Here is a 21,525-nt window from a genome sequence, read left to right as displayed (position 1 = left end):
AATTTAAAAAAGTTAATCATGTAACTCTAAAACGATGCATTTCCATACCCATATTTATAGGAACTTTTTTTCATATTTTTTTATGATGAATCAATGAGTACTTATTTAAAACTTTCGCAAGTTAATAAAATGATTAAAATTTGTTAAATTGCTAGACTTGGACCAAGGCAAATTAATAAAATTGCGGTTATCTCATCAAAGACGCCGAAATAGATGTCATCTACAGTTAAATCTACAGTTAAATCAAATCATTAAGTGGCCAAGGGTAGGACACATTTTGTATTATTTAATTTTCGGTTTGTTTTGAAGCTATTGATAACTAATCCTATAAATCTTGATCGGTCCGTAGCTTACCGATAGAATCCACATCATCAGAGACGCTTCTTTGATTTCCAAAGTCGTTCCTTTTGCCAGTTCCAGCCACCGAACCTCTTGGTGAAGTGTGAGGAGATCTTCCTCTAAGTTGCCTGGGATCTTCCAGTCTGCACCATACTGCTCTGTCATCCAGAAACGCCTACGGAAAAAAAACTCATATTATAAACGTATTTATTTAACAAGTTATTAAAAACGATTTTCTGTCAAACTTCACTATAGAATTAATTTCTACGACGTGACTGACAATATAAAAAAGTCATTTTAACGCCTAGGCATAAAAGTAAAGCACTTTTACGCCTAAGCATAAAAGTACGAAAATATATTATTAATCCACAAAACATCCCCCTTTAGAATTTTGACTTATATGTCATTAAATAAAAATAAAAGAAGCGCCCTCTTGAGTTTGTTCACTAAATACATGAACTATCGATCCCTATATTTAATTTATTTTTTTTGAATATTACAGTAACATTTTTTTAACTGTAACGAAATAAGTATATTCAAATTACATTATATATTAAAAATTATAATAAAAATTGTTATTTATATATGTCACTGTAAATGTCCGAAATGCGGTAAAACCTAGGATAAGCGCGCTAAACCTAGGATTTACCAAAAGCAAGAATTACTAGGGTTTTTACTACCACTTGCTTATTCGTACTTTTAGCAATGCGGTGTGGTAAATCCTAAGATTACTCTTTGGGTCCGTAAAGTCCGAAATGGAAGCAAAATAAATAGTTTTCGGGCTTTTACCACATGTTTTTGGTAAATCCTAGGTTTAGCGCGCTTATCCTAGGTTTTACCACATTTCGGACATTTACAGTAACATATCTATACTAATATATAAAATCTTTAAGTGACTGACATACTGATTAATCACGATCCTGCTCAAACGACTCAACGTAAGAAGCTCAGTTTTGGCATACAGGTTGATTCTAGGGTGTAGAGGTTCGATAAGAAGGGATTTTTCGAAATACCAGTTCCGAAAGGGTGAAACCACCCCTCAAATATTACAATATTTGTTATTTAAAAAACGGTTAGTCTCTCGGGAAAACGCTTGGACAAGCATAATTTATTTGATTTTTTTTATGTATTTTGAAATGTTCATTTCAAAAAAATCATACAGGGTGTTGCATACCAAAAATACATACCAAAAAGCTGGGTAATTTCTTAACCACGATTCTTAACCACGCTTAAACTGCTTGACGTAAAAAGCTTATTTTTGGCAAACGGATTTTTCGAAAATCAAATTACAACGAGATGAAACTACCCCTCAAATATTACCAAGTTATATAATAATATCGCCATAATGTTTTTTCTCATGCTGACATAAATGTGAGAAAATTTTATCCAGTTTGTATGTTAATGGAAATTCTTGCTTTGCTTTTTCATCACCATTACAAATGATTAATTCGACGCGAACGAAGTCGCTGGTACACGCTAGTATAACATTTAATTTAATTTTAATATACCAATTTTGTCACAGTAAAAAATGTTTATAACAATACCCGATCGAACGTTTATAAAAATAAAACAATTATTGATGTTATTATAAACTATGTATTTTACATACATTTAAACTGAAAAAAAAACGTACAAAACAACTCGAATTTTTCAACTCGGGGATTTGGAAAATGAAGAAACTGCCATTTTTGTTGTCGCAATTAGGAACGCTACAGTTCTTCGCAGGTTTGCGTTCTCGGTCGAAAAAAGCCAGTGCAATTAAATATGAATAATTAAAATAAAATGTACTTGCTAAAATAAGTCCAAATACACCAGTAATTAATAAGAAAAGTACCAAAATCACACACCGAATATTCACAAAACAACACGAAATAAAAATATTGACAAATTTAAAAAACAAATGAAATATTTGTTAATTTTTTAATGACTAGCAGCAGCGCCTGTAGTGTTTGTTCGCACAGTATAACTTTTACTTCCAGTCATATTACAAAAATATTCTAAAGGGGGATGTTTTGTGTATTAAACTGGCATAAAGTGTCAAATTCAATGAGCGTAACCATAGGTTCTCGATATATATATATATAATTATTTTCAATGTATTACTTTTAAATCTTTTTATATTATTTGGAACGTTTAAAATTGTTTAAAAATTATTTGTAAAAGTTTGAAAAAAAAAATAGAATGTTCTATTAGGGGTGAAAATGTCAAAAGTTGACATATTATGATATGTCATTCTATTGAGAATGCCATTTTTTATTATATAATAAAAACAAATAACGATATATAAGTTATAGTCATTTCCGGTGAAACAGGAAGTGACAGAAAGTAATTGAAAACTTCAATCAGTCCTGTACAGGGTGGTCGAAATTGGTCTGTTGTAACAGAGAAAACATATTTCCTGACTAGATAGAGCAAAACCGACATAGATGTCATGGGCTCGATTTTTGAGACACATTTAATGGCGTAAACCGCTTGTTGATATTTTCACTTCCAACTGAGATACGGGGTCTTTTTGAATTTTTTGCCATTTTGAAAATTGCCCATAACTTTTTTATTTCCGGAATAATAAAATTCTGTAAGAACATTCTAAATGCACTTTTCTAAGCACAGTTCAGTGGCGTAGTCAGTTTTTTTATACTTGCTTTTTTTGTCAGAAATAATAAAAAATATAATTTTTTGAATCGAAATCATAGGTGGCTATGAACTTAGTAAAATGCTGGCGTTTAACCCTTTCCAACGATATAAAGTTATTGGTATCTATTTCGAAGAATGAGAGAAGTATTAGGTTTTTTATCTTTATATCGAAGCGGGCCTTGATTTTTGACCTATTTGCCTAATTATTTTTAATCACAATTTAATATTCTATATTATTATTTATCTGCATTATTAAAGACTTCTGTGAAGGTAAATTAACATTCTATATTAGTATTAGTAATTACAATTGAAATCGATACAATAAACTAAGAACTAAAAAAAACGTATTTTTTGTGTGACGAATATAGTTTTCTAAAAAAATCATCAAAGAAGTCACAACGATTTATTAGGCGAACTGGTGTAATCAAAGTAATAAAATCCAAACGCTTGCCTAGTATAGCCTTCTGCAATTCCTTCTCCCGTCCCAATGGTTCTTCTCATATACCGGGTGCGTCTCAAAAGTGGCTCACCCCTATAACTTTTTTATTTTTTTCAGATAAAACAACGAGATTTGGTATGTTAGTATATGACATAAATTGGGATTGACTGACATATTCAATTGTTTTCGGTCACTTCCGGTTTCACCGGAAATGACTACAACTTTTGATTTTTAAATGGCACCCTTGGTATTTTTTTACTTTATTCGATAGAAAATGAAAATGACAGTCTGAATCGAATAACATATCATATGTCAATTTTTGACATAGTCACTCAAAAATAAATTCTATTTTAAATTTCAATCTAGAGTGCCACGGCTGTATTAAAAACACTAATTTTTAACCAAGGAGCTTGGAAAAATAGATCTGATCGTCAAATGTTTTTAGTGTCTTGTCCTGGCCGGTTAAAAGATGCCCGAATCGTATTTTTAATCGTATCTCAATTTTTTCAAATGGAATGAGGGTGGCTCATTAGCATATTTGGAAAAATAATTTTTTTACGAATAATTTGATACCACACACTTGATATTTTGAGTCAAATTGTCGTTATGAACCGCATGTTACAATTTCAAATAAACCATATGTTAAAATGTCAAAAGTTGACATATGATATGTCATTCGATTCAGAGTGTCATTTTCTATCGAATAAAGTAAAAAAATACCGAGGGTGCCATTTAAAAATCAAAAATTGCACTCATTTCCGGTGAAACCGGAAGTGACCGATAACAATTGAATACGTCAATCAATCCCAATTTGTGTCATATACGAACATACCAAATATCGTTGTTTTATCTGAAAAAATAAAAAGTTATAGAGGTGAGCCACTTTTGAGACGCACCCGGTATAAGGTCTTTTAATTTCCCTCATAATAAAGTCGAAAGGAGTTAAATTACAGGACCTATGGAGCTCCTTGCTCCAATCCAATTCTCTCTAAAGTCCATTTAATAGTGCAGTTGTAACGCTGGCGTTTTAATTGTAAATGGTAATACTAATATAGAATGTTCATTTACTTTTTCAAAAGTCTTTAATAATGTAGATAAATAATAATAATATTAAATTGTGATAAAAAATAATTAGGCAACTAAGTCAACACAAAATCAACGCCCCGCTTCGGTACAAAGATAAAAACCTAATATTTTTCTCATTCTTAGAAATAAATACACATAACTTTATATCGTTGGAAAGGGTTAAACGCCAGCATTTTTTTAAGTTCTTCGCCATCTATGATTTCCATTTAAAAAATTATATTTTTATTATTTCTGACAAAAAGAGCAAGTATAGAAAAAAACTGACTACGCCACTGGATTGTGCTTAAAAAAGTGCCTAAAGAACGTTTTTACAGAATTTTATTATTCAGCGAAATACAAAAGTTAGGGGCAATTTTCCAAATGGTAAAAAAATTCAAAAAGACACCCTATCTCAGTTGGTAGTGAAAATATCAACAGGCGGTTTAGGCCATCAAACGTGCTTCACAAATCGAGCCCATGACATCTATGTCGGTTTTGCTCTATCTAATCAGGAAATAGGTTTTCTCTGTTAAAACAGACTAATTTCGACCACCCTGTATATATAATATACTAATATACAAAATTTCGTTTTTTATCTGAAAAAATAAAAAGTTAAAGGGGGGTGAGCCACTTTAGAAAAACACTAACTATTAAATAATAAATCTCTTCACAGTGGTTACTTACTTTTTGCAAGTCAACCGAGCACTCCCCTAAAAACGCGTGTTCGTTGTGAGGTATGAGGTCCCAAAGAGTGATTTCCAGTACTCGTTCCATGAGTTCGTCACCTGGCACGTTCATGAAACTTAAGTTGGCGTTCCATATGGGGTTCTGGCTGGCGGGGGCCACTTCAGTCTGGACACAGTGATCCTCCGTTCTAGAAACAGGACTAGACAATAAAAATAAAGAAGTGTAAGGTAGTGTGTGTCTAGGAAATATCTAGAGAAAGAGAATTTAAAGAGAAGGTTAGAAGGTATAGCAGTATTGTCGATGATATTTATATGTTTAAATATTTTTAGCTTCATTCAAAACCGCGAAATTAATGGAATATATTAGTGGTATCAAGTAGTGTAGAAATTTGTGTCTCTAATTTCAATGTAAGCAATCAGAACGTCCAAATTAGTAGCGGTAGGAATTTTCAATTACAATAGAACTTCTCTAATTCGGGGACACGCAAGGAGCTGTTTGAAAGTTACTGAGTACTATGCTGTTTGAAATCAGGGAACTACCCATAATGTAATGCAAATGTAAATATTATTAATCAAAAAAAAGTTTTGGGAATAAACTGAGAATATTACTGCCATTTTTTTCCGTTTTATTTCTACACTGAAAAAAAACTACAATATTGTACAACTTAACAAGTATAGCTAGAGACGTGAGAAATATAAAATAACACGCGACTGGTGCTATCCCCAAGTCTCTTCCTATATTTGTACAACTGTACCACAGATTGTACTTAGATTTTTGTAAACATATGGCGCACAATTGTTGTATTGAGTTATTATTCTCCTCAACTCAGTTTACAATAGTGCCTCGTAACAGCTAATTGTGTCAAAAAATATAGTTAGTAGTGCTACAATTTGTAATAATGATTTTCATTTAAAGTTTAATGAGTACAACGCGATGCCTAGTACCATTTTACACTAGTACCTAGTCGCAAAATGCAGCAGCGTTTTCTACAATTGTGGGGTTAATTACAATTTATTTTTTCCGTTTATTTAAGAATAAATAATGAGCTATTATATTCGCGTCCAGTCCGAATGTATTATCTTGATTTTTCTATACGTAGTACCGCCCCTGCGTGCACAATTTTAAAGCTATAAGCTAAATTCCCTCCCGCTACCAGTCTAGGTGGCCGCGCCGGCCCTGGCGTGGCGGTCGGTATTCATTCGTCTTTCGTGCACGGTGCAGTGCGGATCGTAGCTCTCCGATTTCTTCGTCGTAGATCGATGAAGCCATTTTGTTTATTCTCTACTCATTTTGGATATTACTATGTAATATACGGTGTTCTACAGCTAGGTAGAACACAAGGAACAATATGTAAGTATTGTATAATATTTATTTTTAGAGAAAAACGAAGTGGACGTAAATAACGGAATATTAGAATTAGATAAAAGAAGAAAACAATAAGAATATTATATATATATCGGACTGTTGTACTCTCAGTGAGACAAAGTTCGTACGTGTAAAGAATGTCCTTCTCCTTGTAAGAGGAATTCTCATTTATATAAGGTTCTATATCTCGCAGTCAAGAGAATATTATAAATGCCAAAGTGTTGCATCTCCGAGTGAGTCAAATTTCGTACTTTTAGAGGATGGCCATATGAGAGATTCCTTTTATAAGTCAATATTGATATCCCACTATCGAGAGATAAATTACAGGTATCACAGGTAAGTATCTTATAATATTTATTTTCAGGTAATTAAATAATGGAGGGAAATAATTGAAGTGGAAGCAAATCTCTAAATGTAGAAATTAGAGGCAAGGAGGAGACAATGGAAGTAGACAAATGGAGAAAGCAATAAGAATATCGTATATATCGAACTGTTGTGCTCCCAGTGAGACAAAGTTTCCTATTTAGAGAATGCCCTTCTCCTCGTGAAAGGGATTCCTATTATATGAGGTTAGAAATCTGGCTATCAAATAATATTATAAATATCGAACTGTTGTTTTCCCAGTGACGCAAAGTTTCCTATTTATAGAGAATGCCCTTCTCCTCGTGAGGGGGCATTCAAACCTATTGTATGAGGTTCTAAATCTCTCTATCAAGAGAATATTATAAATACCGAAGTTGTGCCGAAGTGTTGTATCACCCAGGGAGTCAGATTTCTCATTTTTCGAGAATGGCCGTCTCCGTGTGAGGGATTCCTTTTATAAGTCATTGTTGATATCCCCTATCGAGATATTAATTACACGTATTACCGGTGAGTATCTTATAATACTTATTTTTAGGAAATTAAATAATGAATGGAAATAATTAAAGTAAAAGCAAATTTCGAAATATGGAAATTAGAGGCAAGGAGGAAACAATGGAATTAGACAAAAAGAAAAAATGAGAATAACATATATATATCGAACTGTTGTCCTCTCTGGGAGAAAGTTTCGTACTTACAGAGAATGCCCTTCTCTTCGTGAGAGGGATTCCTATTATATGAGATTCTAGATCTCGCAATCAACAGAGTACTATAAATGCCGAAGTGTTTTATCTCCCAGCAATGAAATAAGACGAATATTGGATGGAAATAAATAGAAGTACATCCCGAAATGTGGGGATTAGAGGAAAGGAGAAAACAAAGTGATGAGGAATATTGTATAAACACGGACTGTTCTTCTCCCAGTGTTCTTTTCATAGCGAGACAAAGGTTAGTACTTTTAGATAATCCTCTACTCCGTGTGAGAGGGATTCCTTTTTTTTAAGATATTCCAGAGCTCGCTATCGAGATAATATTGTAATAACCGAAGTGTTGTTGTCTCAATGATACAAAATTTTTTAATTTTAGTGAATGCCCTTCTCCGTGTGAAAGGGATTCCTTTATAAATGACGTTCTCGGTCTCGTTATCGTAGAAGTAGATTTCACAAAAGAATTTCAAGTGATAAATCTAAAAATTTTAGACCCTCAAAAAAAAAAAAAAAAAAAAAAAAAAAATAATAAACGATATATTTCAACAGGAAAACTCCCCCACACATTATATTTATAAGGCTGTACGTTCAAAAAGCAGGACAGTCGTTATTTAAGTGTCACTATCTCATAACAGATCGAACACAAGGTCAGCAACTAGGAAGAGGAAAATAACCAAATCTAGCGATTTGTGCAGTTTGTTGGGGGAAGGGCAATCCAAAGAGACTACAGAACATTCGACTCTTCGATGATGATACATTCTTCTTCGGGAGACGAATTCAGTCTTAGCCAATGATCTGGCTTCAGCACAGAGGTCCAACTTTTATATCTGAGAAAATATTTTAGCTCCCTAATTTACCAAGGAGCCATGGCATGTCGCCTATCCTCTCCTGTGTCATAATGGTTAAGATGAAGTCCAGCATATTTTCGAAATCAAACTCTTAAAAAAAAAAATATCTGGGTTATAAAATTTAACAATAGTCGTCGTAGACTTAATATTCTTTTAAAGGAAGAAAAAATATTCATAAATATAATCATGGAACAAATATGGACGGTTGTTATAGATACCGGACGCATAGTCCTAATGTGGTTGACGGTATCTTGTACGAAAGGTATCAACTATTTTTTTCCCTCTGAAGGATTTTCAAATGAAAATCTTGAGGAAGAAAGGACCTCTGGATAAATTTACTTTTGAACCTTGCTTAGAGGAAAAGATACAAACAACGGAATGTATCCAGATATTTGTGACAGATATTCGAATATGTCTTTACCTTCCTTCTTTGAAAAAGAAGGGGGGGGGGGTGATACATGAGGCACGAGCGGCCAATTCATTAGGTACCCTCCAGTTTGCTGCCTTGCCAGCCTCCTACCATAAAATAGGCGACAACCAACTTAACGTTGACCTCCAAGTCATTAAAGGTAATCAACTTAGCTGACCAGCTAATAATATAAAGTATAATTGAACAATTTTGGCAGAATCCTTTATGGAAGTGCCATCTTATGGGTTTCTGTCTCTGCTTAGTATGCATATATGTATAGGTTAAATTGTCACAATTTAATAAATCCATGTATTGATGGCCGTTAAATTGGTTTCATCTTGGTTGCATTCAATAAACATATTTATAATTTCAGCTATTTTTGTCTCAAAAAAAATGCTTTCTGCACCGCATTCATTAATTTGCAACCATCAGTTCTTTAAACATCTACGTATAGAAAAATCAAGATAATACATTCGGACTGGACGCGAATATAATTATACGATCAAACGAACTTACCTGAAGTGAAGTTCGATCGTAATTATGAGGCGTCCAGTCATCTTCCCACCTCCCGTTTTGCCCCATGGTCGCTTGAATTAATGAATAAATCTTTGAAAAATGAATACCGACCGCCGCGCCAGGGCCGGCGCGGCCACCTAGACTGGTAGCGGGAGGGAATTTAGCTTATAGCTTTAAAATTGTGCACGCAGGGACGGTACTACGTATAGAAAAATCAAGATAATACATTCGGACTGGACGCCTCATATAATTACGATCGAACTGCACTTCAGGTAAGTTCGTTTGATCGTATAATTATACATGTAAGTCCTATGACCGGGACATGTCACCACTCCTATGACACCCTGAGTATATGGCCAGTCCGAGCCTGCGGACACGCGCCAAATCGGACACTCCAGTAGTTCCGCGTCCCTTATCAACCGGACATACAGAAAGTTTGGGGCTTTTTGGTTTTACCTTATTAAGTAATTATTGTTATCAGGTAGTAATTATAAATTTTGAAGTTTAACATGAGATTAACTTGATATAATGTCATTCTAACAGAACGTCAACGGTTTCTTGTAGACGTATCGGTTTTAAAAAAGTAAAGTGTTCTCGAATAGTTGAATTCAAATATTTTAAATAGTTTTTTTCTTATTGTTTATATTTTTTTTGCTTCCGACGACGCACGACGGAAAGAGATAAACTTTAACTAACCTAACTATTTTATTTTGTAGATTTTCTTGCAGCGCAGGGGCGAAATACCCATAAAGGATTTTTTTGGAAAGATGAATCCGCCACATAGGTATAGACATTTTTTTATTATAAATCAATTATGAAATTCTATAAAAAATTTAAAAAAACCATAAATTTATGATAAAAAATGCACTGAAGCCAAAAATTTAGATTCCAAAAAACGTTTAATAAACCATTTTAACAGGAACAACCCTGTAAATTCCCTTTAGTCTTTTTATCCAAAGGAAAATTTACAAACTTTTATTAAAAAATCTATATTAGAGTAATTTTTACTTGATTTTCTCCATTTTTCTGCACTCTGTACTAATTTTCATCAGTTCTGAACTAACTAAAACGAAGCCCCGAGGCACCAGGCGACAATTTAAACTCCTTCTTCCAGCTTAAAATCGAGTTTGTTAATTTTACGCTGCACGCGGTTGTAGGCATGCCTTTGTGCCATCACAGGGAACAAAGTCAGAAGAGGAGTTACAGAACAAGGAATATTAGAAAATGTATTTGAACTTGAGATAGTGTTTAAAGTAGTTTATAGCAGTAGAATTTAAAATACTAGTATATATCTAAATTAAAATATATGAAATGAACAAAATTCTTACAGCTTTAGTGTATATTAATAAATCATTTTTTTTTCTCTACTTTCGATTTTTCGAAATTAGAAAAAATACACAGCTAAAGGCAAGAAAATATTATTTATTATTATACACTAAAGCTGTAAGAATTTTGTTCACTTTATATACAGGGTGTCCCAGAAATGAGTGCAAATATTTTAACTGGTAGTATAGTTCAACCCCAGAAACACGCCTATGAGGTGTTTTTTGCGAAAAAAAAATGTTGAAAATTTTATATTTTTCCGGAAAATTTTGAAAAACTTTTGAGTGCCACTGTTCACTCTCCGGAAATTCGTTTACCGTGCATGGAGAGAATCTCGGAGAGAATGCAATGTTGCCACTTCCTACCATACCCACACTCTAAATGTTTATAAATTCACAGTAATAATTTTAATGGGCTGCAACATAGCAGTAATCATAATCATAATTTTTGTACTAAGCATAAGCACAGTCACAATCAAAATTTTAATATGCGTTTATACAACATAGTCGCATAACTTGGAATGTAAATACAGCTGATAAAGTAACCTAATTTTCTTGTTTTTCTATTTCATAATCATTTTAGAAGTGTATTTTTGTTTAAATTTTATTACTCAGGTTTTTTAAACACGAAAATTATCATAATTATTAAACATAAAAATGAAAAAAAAATAAAAATAATGCCCCTAGCCGATTTTTGTCCTAATCCCAATCAAAAAAGTTAAAATTTACGAACTTCAAGGTTATTAAATTATGCTTATGATTACGACTGCGATGTTATTACTGCGATTGTTATGACTTTTATGATTGTGACTAAAATTGTGATTATGATTACGATTATGTTGTATAAACCCGCCATAAGTTTCTATAGAAATATACGAAAACTAAATTTATTCATATTAGTGGACATTGCTAATACTAACTTTAGGAAAATGCGCAATGTTTTAAGTACTTTTTACAGTTGAGTAGGCTGAAAAAATGAATTATAAGAGCTTCTTTTTTCGCCATATTAGGATTTTTTTTCAATCGTTTCAATCTTTAAATATTAAGTTAGAGTTTACCCTTTTGATGAAAATTGATCAGTATTTTTATCCAACATATACCATTACACATACACCCCAAATATCTAATAATCTGAACATCACAAATCAAAATATTATTTAAAATGTTTCACATAATAATTAAACACTAAACTCACAAATACAACAAAAAGTGTTAAAAAACTTGCCTTAATAACTACTTAAAACCTCTACTGAACTCTCCCACAAAAGAAAATTAATGATTTTACATCAAAAGTGCCAAAACTTTACGCGATACACGCACGATACACGAATACACGTACAACATACGTTGATTTTGGTTTGTTTACATTCTTTAAATGATTTTGGGAACCCCCGAGACATCGTAAATACCGTTAAGAGCAGTAGGGCCCTCTACCGCTCCCGTATAATACGACTTGCCTTGCGCGCCACAGTGCCGATTGTCCGTTCACAAAAAAGCTTAATCCGTTATTCTATAGATGTCGCTGGTTAATTGATTTGAGTTTAATTTTGGTTAATAAATAAGATGATCAGCACAATCGACTATCAGAAATCGTTCTAATAGTATCTAGCTTTTAAAACTCCAGAAAGTTATCCATATAGTTATTTTGGGAACCCCCGAAAAATCGTGAATACCGTTAAGAGCAGTAGGGCCCTCTACCGCTCCCGTATAATACGACTTGCCTAGCACGCCACAATGCCGATTGTCCGTTCACAAAAAAGCTTAATCCGTTATTCTATAGATGTCGCTGGGTTATCGATTTGAGTTTAATTTTGGTTATTGGTTAATAAATAAGATGATCAGCACCATATCAGCACGTTCGACTATCAGAAATCGTTCTAATAGTATCGAGCTTTTAAAACTCCAGAAAGTTATCGGAGATTGTGTTTAAAATGTTTGTTAGTGCATATTTTTGTGTTGGTAATCGGTATCGGTATCGGTAAATCGCGATGGCCTATACAAATCCGAAGAAGGTGGATATGCTTCCAAACTCTACCTAAAGTGTGAATTTTGCATACTTCCTCCTGGAAGGTGTAGGGGCTGCGGAAGCTATGAGGCTTTATTCCGAAGAGTATTCGAATAGACACATCACGAATGCTCGAACCTTTGTGAGTATATTGAAAGTAAAAGAATTTCGGACTTCCATTTTCTTTATTTATTTTGATTAACCTAACATTTCGGTCAGAAGGATCACTTACCGTTATCAAGTGTAAACTCTGTGAGCTGTGAGTATGGTTCAGCATTTGAGGGATTTTGGAAGTTTGGATCCTTAGGTGGCATCAAAGTTCAAGTGTTGTTAAGAATTGTAGTGAAGTTAAGTGTAGTGTTAAGGGCAGTTTTAAGACTGGTAAAATGGAATAAAAAAAGAAAGCTTTGCAATTATATCGATCTTCTATCGGGATATCCTTTTTTAATGTTTGGAAAGTTTTTTTTCTTTTAATTTAACTTGGGAAATGGGGGAAGTATGGCTACTGGCGATCATCCACTTAGTGTTATGGAATTTTGCAAGTAGTTTTTAAGACTTTCTAGTTGCGGCAACAGCGGGCGGCGAACAAGGCGAATTCCGGGAAATTGCCGATTTCCTCCGGCGCCGGCGGCTCTCAAAATGTCGCAATTTATTTTTAAAACTTTCAAAGTTAAATAACTCGGTTATTTTCAATTTATTTTAAAAATGGTAAAGAGAAAATATGTTTCTTTTGACCAGATCTACAACCCCTTAAAATATTTGCACATATTTCTGGGACACCCTGTATATTTGAGCGGGCCGAAAAACACTCTTTACCATCTTTTAACGGGAGATGCACTAATATCTCACCGACACTTTACGACATCGTCTGTTGATATAGAAGGAGTTTTGCTTGCCGTATCGGTGAGAACCAGCCCCTGGACAGCCCACCTGATGAAGGGTAGGCCCAGAAACCGGATGTGGGAGTGGAGTTCCCCCCTTTACGACAAGCAAAACAATTTTCTTTTTACTTTTTATATTTTTTTATTTTTTTTCTCTACTTTCGATTTTTCGAAATTAGGAAAAATACACAGCTAAAGGCAAGAAAATATTATTTATTAATTAAACTATATGCAGTGTAACCCAGTGTTCCCATTACAGCTCCATAAGTAGCCTCATAACGTCCCAGTATACAGGGTGTTTCAAAAAACATGTGCCATATCTCGTGGGGAGATTCCTCACGTAAAAATAAGATTTATTTTTCATATCAACATAGGTCCGATTCTGCATTGTTTCGTAGCTACAGGGTGTTAAAATCTTAATAATCTTTCGATTTGTTACAATTCTCTTCCCAGTACTTCTAGTGGTGATTTGAATTAAATTTTGATGGTAAAAGTTACTATAAGCAGATAAGTGCTACATATTTTAATGCTAAAAAAGCGTCGATAAATTCATCAGGGACGTGTATATGGGTTATCACCGGAATATTAAAAAAAAGCATGTGCGCCACTGACTTTTTTTTATATCAAAATTGTGTAGGCCGTTTAATGCCAATTTAAAGTTATCTTTTGATATTTTGCCGAATTCGGCCTCTTTGATAAGATAATAAATTAATAAAATAAAGATAAAAATAAAATTAATAAGTTATATATTTTACCTCATTTATTAATAAATATTATTACTATTAGTTATTTTTACTATTAGTCCAACCTACATACAGCAATATCAAATAAAAAAATAATAGTATTTAAGCTAATTACAAAAAACTAATTTTTAAAACTTTTAACATCCTGTAACTAAAACTATGCATTTCTATACCCATGTTTATAGGAACTTTTTGTCATCTTTTTTGATGATGAATCAATGAGTACTTTCTTAAAACTTTCGCAAGTTAATGATATTATTTTTTTTTGAAGGTTGCTATTTGATTTGGATCAAGGCAAATTAATAAAATTGCGTTTAACTCATCAAGAAGGCCGAAATCGACAAAATATCAAGAGTACAACGTTTAATCGGCATTACACTGTTTACACTATTTCGCTAACAAGAAAAAAAAGTCAGTGGCGTACATGTTTTTTTTTTAAATATTCCAGTGATAACCATGATTCCGTGATATGCACGACCCTGGTGAATATGTTGACATTTTTTTTGAATTAAAATATATCACATTTATAGTAACTTTCACCCTAAAAATTTTAATACTAAAATTTCATAGGAAACGCTAAAAGTACTTGGAAGAAAATTATAATAAATCGAAAAAATATTAAGGCTTTAATCGAATATAGCAAAATCGGACCTATGTTGATATGAAAAATAAATATTATTTTTACAAGAGGAATCTCCCCACGAGAGATGACATATGTTTTTTGAAACACACTATATATTTTTTACCCAAAAAAAACAGATGAGTGAATTAAGCCAAAACTAAGGCCTAAAATTTCTGGTTTCTTAAAAAAATGGTGTAAAAAATTGATTTGGAGCTTTTTTGGAATAGTGAGTCTCTGTATAAAATTGCAATTAAAATGAAATAATAGCACAGATAACACATAATCAATATTACAACTTATTTTATATTTATAAATTACATAATTTTTAATTTTAAATTTTCATAATAATGAGAAATTATTGCGATATAACGTTTGGCAACCACGCAACCGATGTGCAAGCGACATCTGTGCAAGAGAAGCAAGACCTCTCAAAAAAATTAGAAAAGAAATCTAAAAATTTCAGATTATCCAAACGTCACTCCTATATTTATCCAACCAGGAGTGAAATAGAGTCGACAATTTTTAACATGTAAGGATTATGTGTTATCTGTGATAATAGTGAAAAATTAGAGAGTTTGTTTTAGAAAAAAAAAACTCTGTATTATCTGTCTAGACAGAGAATATGGTGTCTGTTACATCAGTCATACGAGTATATTCTTTTGCTGGACAAATTATAGAGTATTTATCAGATATGTAATATAACGTATATGACAAAATTCAACTTACGTCAGAGGTAAAAGACACAGTCTGGCATAGGCTTCCGGCAAAGGTCCAAATCCCAAACTGTCATCTCTGGGTGCCAGGTCGTCTGCGGCCAGGACAGCAACTACAAGCTCTTTTCTTTCGTCATGGTACCAAACTTGTATTTGGATTCTGCCCGAGACTGTTCGCTCTTTGGCGAGTTGTTCCTAAAAAGAACGAGAAACAAATTACAATTGATTAATTTTTTTACCTGAAATTATAACATTATTGTTTTTTACTAGTACGTTGTTGTCTACCCTATTGCAACCAGAATTTTCCACATTTGTAGTGTAAACGTATGCCTTTTTAATTTTTTTACACAAACAAATAAAAAATGAACAGGAAATATATTATACAGGGTGGTCCGAACTGTATTCCGGATACTTCAGCAGCATATTCTGCAGATAAAAATAAGTAAAAAAGTTCGTATAAATGTATGTCCTAAAATGCTTATGCCCACTTGCACCGTTTGTATAAACTTTGTTTAAAGGCTAAACAGTGATTAACTATAACGGGTGCGTCTCAAAAGTGGCTCACCCCTATAACTATTTTATTTTTTCAGATAAAACAACGAGATTTGGTATGTTAGTATATGACATAAATTGGGATTGATTGACGTATTCAATTGTTTTCGGTCACTTCCGGTTTCACCGGAAATGACTACAACTTTTGATTTTTAAATGGCACCCTCGGTATTTTTTTACTTTATTCGATAGAAAATGGCATTCTGAATCGAATGACATATCATATGTCAATTTTTGACATAGTTACTCAAAAACAAATTCTATTTTAAATTTCAATCTAGAGTGCCATGGCTGTGTTAAAAACACTAATTTTTAATCAAGGAGTCTTGGAAAAATAGATTTGATAGTCTAATGTTTTTAGTGTCTTGTCCTGGCCGGTTAAAAGATGCCCAAATCGTATTTTTAATCATATCTTAATTTTTTCAAATGTAACGAGGGTGGTTCATTAGCATATTTGGAAAAGGCATTTTTTTACGAATAATTTGATACCACACATTTGGTATTTTGAGTCAAATTGTCGTTATGAACCGCATATTATAATTTCAAATAAACATATGATATGTCATTCGATTCAGAGTGTCATTTTCTATCGAATAAAGTAAAAAAAATATCGAGGGTGCCATTTAAAAATCAAAAGTTGTAGTCATTTCCAGTGAAACCGGAAGTGACCGAAAACAATTGAATACGTCAATCAATCCCAATTTATGATCAATATGGATTTCTAAGCAACAAGTCCACAAATGACGCTATGTTTTCCCTCCTTAATAAAGTTTACTCCAGCCTAAACAACCATCATTCTACAGCAACAATTTTCTGTGATTTTTCTAAGGCGTTCGATTGTGTAAATCATAAGATCCTAATTAATAAACTGCAGCACTATGGGTTCAGGGGATGATCTCTCGAATGGTTTAAGTCGTATCTGAGCAACAGAAGTCAACTTGTGAGGGTGGATACCACGTTGTCTTCTAGCAAGCCAATAGAATGTGGAGTACCACAAGGCTCAGTACTAGGCCCTATTTTATTTCTTCTTTTTATTAACGACATTGCTTACATAAACATCAGTGGCAAAATACGTCTTTTTGCGGACGACACTAGCTTCACTTGGAGCAACAAGGACATCACGGCACTTCATAGGATTATATCAAACGACTTAATCACCATTAAATCTTGGTGCGATTCGAACCTCCTGAGTCTCAAAATTTCTAAAACTAAAGCTTTGTCGTATAAAAACTCGTTGCAGCCTTTTGTACTTAACAACACCACCATTGACGTCGTAAAATCTGTAAAATTCTTAGGGCTTGTTGTGGACAATTCTCTGAAATGGGACATACATATCGAAGCTTTGTCGAAAAAATTGAGCTCTGCCTGTTTTGCATTAAGGTCTGTTTCTAAGGAGCTTAACTTGTTTGTGGCTAGAACTGTTTATTATGCACTTTTTGAGTCGCACCTCAGTTATGCCCTTCCATTCTGGGGTACGTGTTGTGCGACTCAATTTGACCGCATTTTCAGGCTCCAGAAGAGAGCTGTTCGATATTCACTGGGACTAAACAGCAGAACTCATTGCCGGGACTTTTTTAAAGAATTAAAAATATTGACTCTTCCTTCCTTATTTATATTTGAATCCGTTTGCCTAATACGTAAACATGTATAAGCTTCTCAAGAAAGGCCATCTCACACTTATCCACTCAGGAACGCGGAGCAAGATCTTTATCTAGCTACCCCACGCTCAGAGTTAGTTAAAAGTTCAATATTATACAACTCGAAAAAAATGCACAATCAACTGCCATTTGAAATCAAATCCATAACATCATTTTTTTCATTTCGCAAAGCATTGAACTCTTATTTACTAGAAAAGGCTTTCTACGCCGTAAATGAATTATATTTTGAAAATCGAATTTGATCTTGTAAACACTGGTCTAATGTTTGCTATTGCTATATTTACTAATGACATCGAAATGAATTTATTTAGAGGTCATTGATATTTTACTATAAACTAGTTAAATATTTTTGAATATTATTTTTATTTTTTTGTTCTTTGATATTGTAAACATTTATAAATGTTTATTTTAACAATAAGACTGACAATATTATTTGTATAATGTTTTGTATTATCTTTTGTTTGTTTGTATGTGTACCTTGTTTTTTTACTTTGTTTGTTAGTTTACCTTTGTCTACAAATTGAAAAATTTTTTGACAATAAAGGCATTTATTTATTTATTTATTTATTATTTATTATGTCATATACTAACATACCAAATAGCGTTGTTTTATCTGAAAAAATAAAAAAGTTATATGGGCGAGCCACTTTTGAGACGCACCCGGTATAGTATTTTATTATAGTAATCACTGTTTAGCCTTTAAACAAAGTTTATACAAACGGTGCAAGTGGGCATTAGTTTCGGAGATACAGGTTGTAGAAGTTTCATTTTTATTTCGATTTTTTCCAAATAATTTCTGAAGTAACGTCAATATTTGTATGAAAATTGGGGTATGGGAGTTTTTTGACATGAGAAATTTGATTTTGATATCAATATGAGTTCTAGTTGCAGGGGGCGCCACCTACATGTGTTTTGAAGAGTAATAACTTTACGTCCGTACCTGTATAAAACTACTAAGTAAAAAAATATACATTTCCGTGACTTCTTACGTAAAAAAACTCTTTTGGTAAAAATCGCTACGAGCAACCGTTCTCAAGATATTTAGAGGGGAAATAGTCAATACATGTCATTATTGAGGAAAAATAAACACGTTGGGTAGCTAGTTATTTGACTGAAATCATAAATTTGAGAAATTTTTATTTTTTTAAATTAATCATAAATTTTTCTGCGAAAAAATGATGATAAAACAGTTTCTGTTGAACTTTTGGCACAAAAACATTTGAAATTTTTGAATTCAGTCTAATAACTATTTAGTCAACATTATTAAATTTATGTCGATGATGACAGGTATTGATAATTTCGATTCCAAATATCTCGAAAATCATTACTGGTAGCGATTTTTACCAAGAGATCTTTTTCACGTAAAAAACGTCGTAAATGTTTATTTTTTTACTCAGTAGTTTTATACAGGTACGGACGAAAATTTATTACTCTTCAAACCAGTTAAAAAGTATGTAGGTGGCGCCCTCTACAAGTAGGAGTTATATTGACATCAAAATCAAATTTCTCTTGTCAAAAAACTCCCAGATACCAATTTTTATCCAAATATTGACGTTATTTCATAAATTATTTGGAAAAAATCAAAATAAAATTGAAACTTTTACACTCTGTATCTCCAAAACTAAGCATTTTAGGACATACATTCATACGAACTTTTTTACTTATTTTTATCTGCAGAATATGCTGCCAATGTTTCCGGAATATAGTTCGGACCACCCTGTATATTTGATACCAATTAAACTTTTAGTTACGTAATCGAGGGCGCGATTTTTAAATTCATTGTTGCCAACCATGGACATAATTCGGCACCGTGCTGACTAACTGGAATTTAAATTTCCCTCTGGGGATTCAGGTGGTAGCTCTGCTGTAAAAAATGTCAAGTTGCCACATTTATTTATTTATTTCCTGACATTGTCATTCGTTTTGACACTTTAATTTTGTATTACGAGTTTTTGGTTTAAATGAATTGTGTTGTGACACATTAAGCTTAACTTTTTTTACTAGCAGACCTTGCAGTCGAACGTTGTTCTTTTTAGAACCTCTGTTATTGCAAAGTGTACAAGATAACTTAATAGCTGTAAAGCTCATCGCAACTTTATTAGAATATTTTGAACGGGAAAGCGGTAGTAATGGTCCTTTATGTCCTTTAAGTGCTGTTAAGGAGGTGAGTTTTGATGTAAGTAATAATTGTTTATATATTTATAATTAATTTATTTTTGTTTCCTAAAATATTTTGATTGATAATTTTAATCACGTGACTAAAAGTTTATTTGGTATCGCTTATATTTTTTAGTTTTAAAACTCTTTTTGCGATACATATAAATTTTCAACATAATGCAACATCAAATTTAACTTGTTTTAGACACAATTTAACCATAAAACTATTGATTCTATTCTAGTATAAACTAAGCAAGAAATAAATAACAAAGAGAAAGCAATTCTAGAAGGATTTGTTATGACGTGCAAGCTACAACCATGCAAAGGGAAGTTTAGGGGAACATTCCGAAATATGTGGGATTCCCAAAACGCCAACTCATTTCGAGCTTGATCCCTTCAATCCGTCCATTCTCTCTACAGGTGTTTCTTTTAGGGATGTCCATGCATGTTTTCTAGAAAAAATATCGATACGTACATATTATTTTGTTTCAATATTCGATTCATGTATAAATATTGACCATCTCTATATTCTATGTTGCAAAGCTTCTTTGGGTTAATCTCGATAATAACACGCAACAAAACAACCAAAAACATTACATATAACAACCCTAACCCAAACATTAACATGTTAATGTCGACGTTAACCGGATATCGGACTTTAACCGTAACATATAAATATTGTATTTTAATATCTAATTTCGATATATCAGCAAAAAGTATATTTCAATATTTTTTAATATAACTAACTTGGCTAGTTTTTAGTAGGTATATAAAAATGTATGTTATGTTTGTTTACGCCCTGAATTGATCGTCAAGCAATAGTAGTATTGCTTGACGAGTAAAGGTCGATTCTCACTATACCTTCCATATCAGCTCCCTTCCGTTTACATAAAATCTTATATCATGTAAGTGAATAGGACAATGCACACTATCCGTTCCGTTTCCCTTCCGTTCCATAACCTTTCCTTCAATACATTTTTTGGTTAGACGGACTGAAGCGTATCGGAAACAGCGTTGTCAAGTTCTTACATTTGTACCAGCTCCGTTAACATTTTGCTGACATTTATTTATTCTTTCACCTCTTAATTAAATCTATTACCTTTTTCAAATGATACAAATCTTTAAAATAAAACTTTCGTAATGATATAAATTGTACAATAAAAAGTATGGAACTGATACGGAACTGAAGCTTACGTATAGCGTCAATACAATAAAATACAGAACGAATATGGAACGGTTATGGAATGGAAACGGAAGGTATAGTGAGAATCAATCTTTATACTGGCAACATTATCAATATATCGAGCTGATTGGAAAATACCGCCATTACTCGCTGACGAGTATTTGACACGCATCAGAAGATGGTCACGCAAGGCGTTTTCTTTCATGAGCTTTTCTGTGACTGAAAAGCCCAATACGTGATGTTATCTGTCTACCGCACTCCAGACATTCAAAAATCTCATTGCCTTGTTGCCTCTTTACTTTTTGGTTGTCGCTCTTAAC

At 32.8% G+C, this 21,525-nt stretch overlaps 1 protein-coding gene across 1 annotated transcript in view; it reads right to left on the bottom strand.

Moving 5' to 3' along the window:
- The window catches only part of LOC115877840 (regulating synaptic membrane exocytosis protein 1), a 284,757-nt gene that overhangs the window by 16,760 nt on the left and 246,472 nt on the right, over positions 1 to 21,525 (bottom strand). The window contains exons 11-13 of the mRNA XM_030894165.1: positions 15,669 to 15,850; positions 5,162 to 5,363; positions 355 to 514 (exon numbers count right to left, since the gene is read on the bottom strand). Of these exons, the coding sequence (XP_030750025.1) occupies positions 355 to 514; positions 5,162 to 5,363; positions 15,669 to 15,850 (544 nt within the window). The remainder of the gene's footprint in view (positions 1 to 354; positions 515 to 5,161; positions 5,364 to 15,668; positions 15,851 to 21,525) is intronic.

This window comes from Sitophilus oryzae, unplaced genomic scaffold (assembly GCF_002938485.1).
Source record: "Sitophilus oryzae breed Bouriz unplaced genomic scaffold, Soryzae_2.0 scaffold_1499_pilon_pilon, whole genome shotgun sequence".
NCBI classification, from domain to species: Eukaryota; Metazoa; Arthropoda; class Insecta; order Coleoptera; family Curculionidae; genus Sitophilus; species Sitophilus oryzae.
The sequence above is the reverse complement of the archived record's forward strand: the minus strand, read 5'-3'. Positions and strand labels throughout refer to the sequence as shown.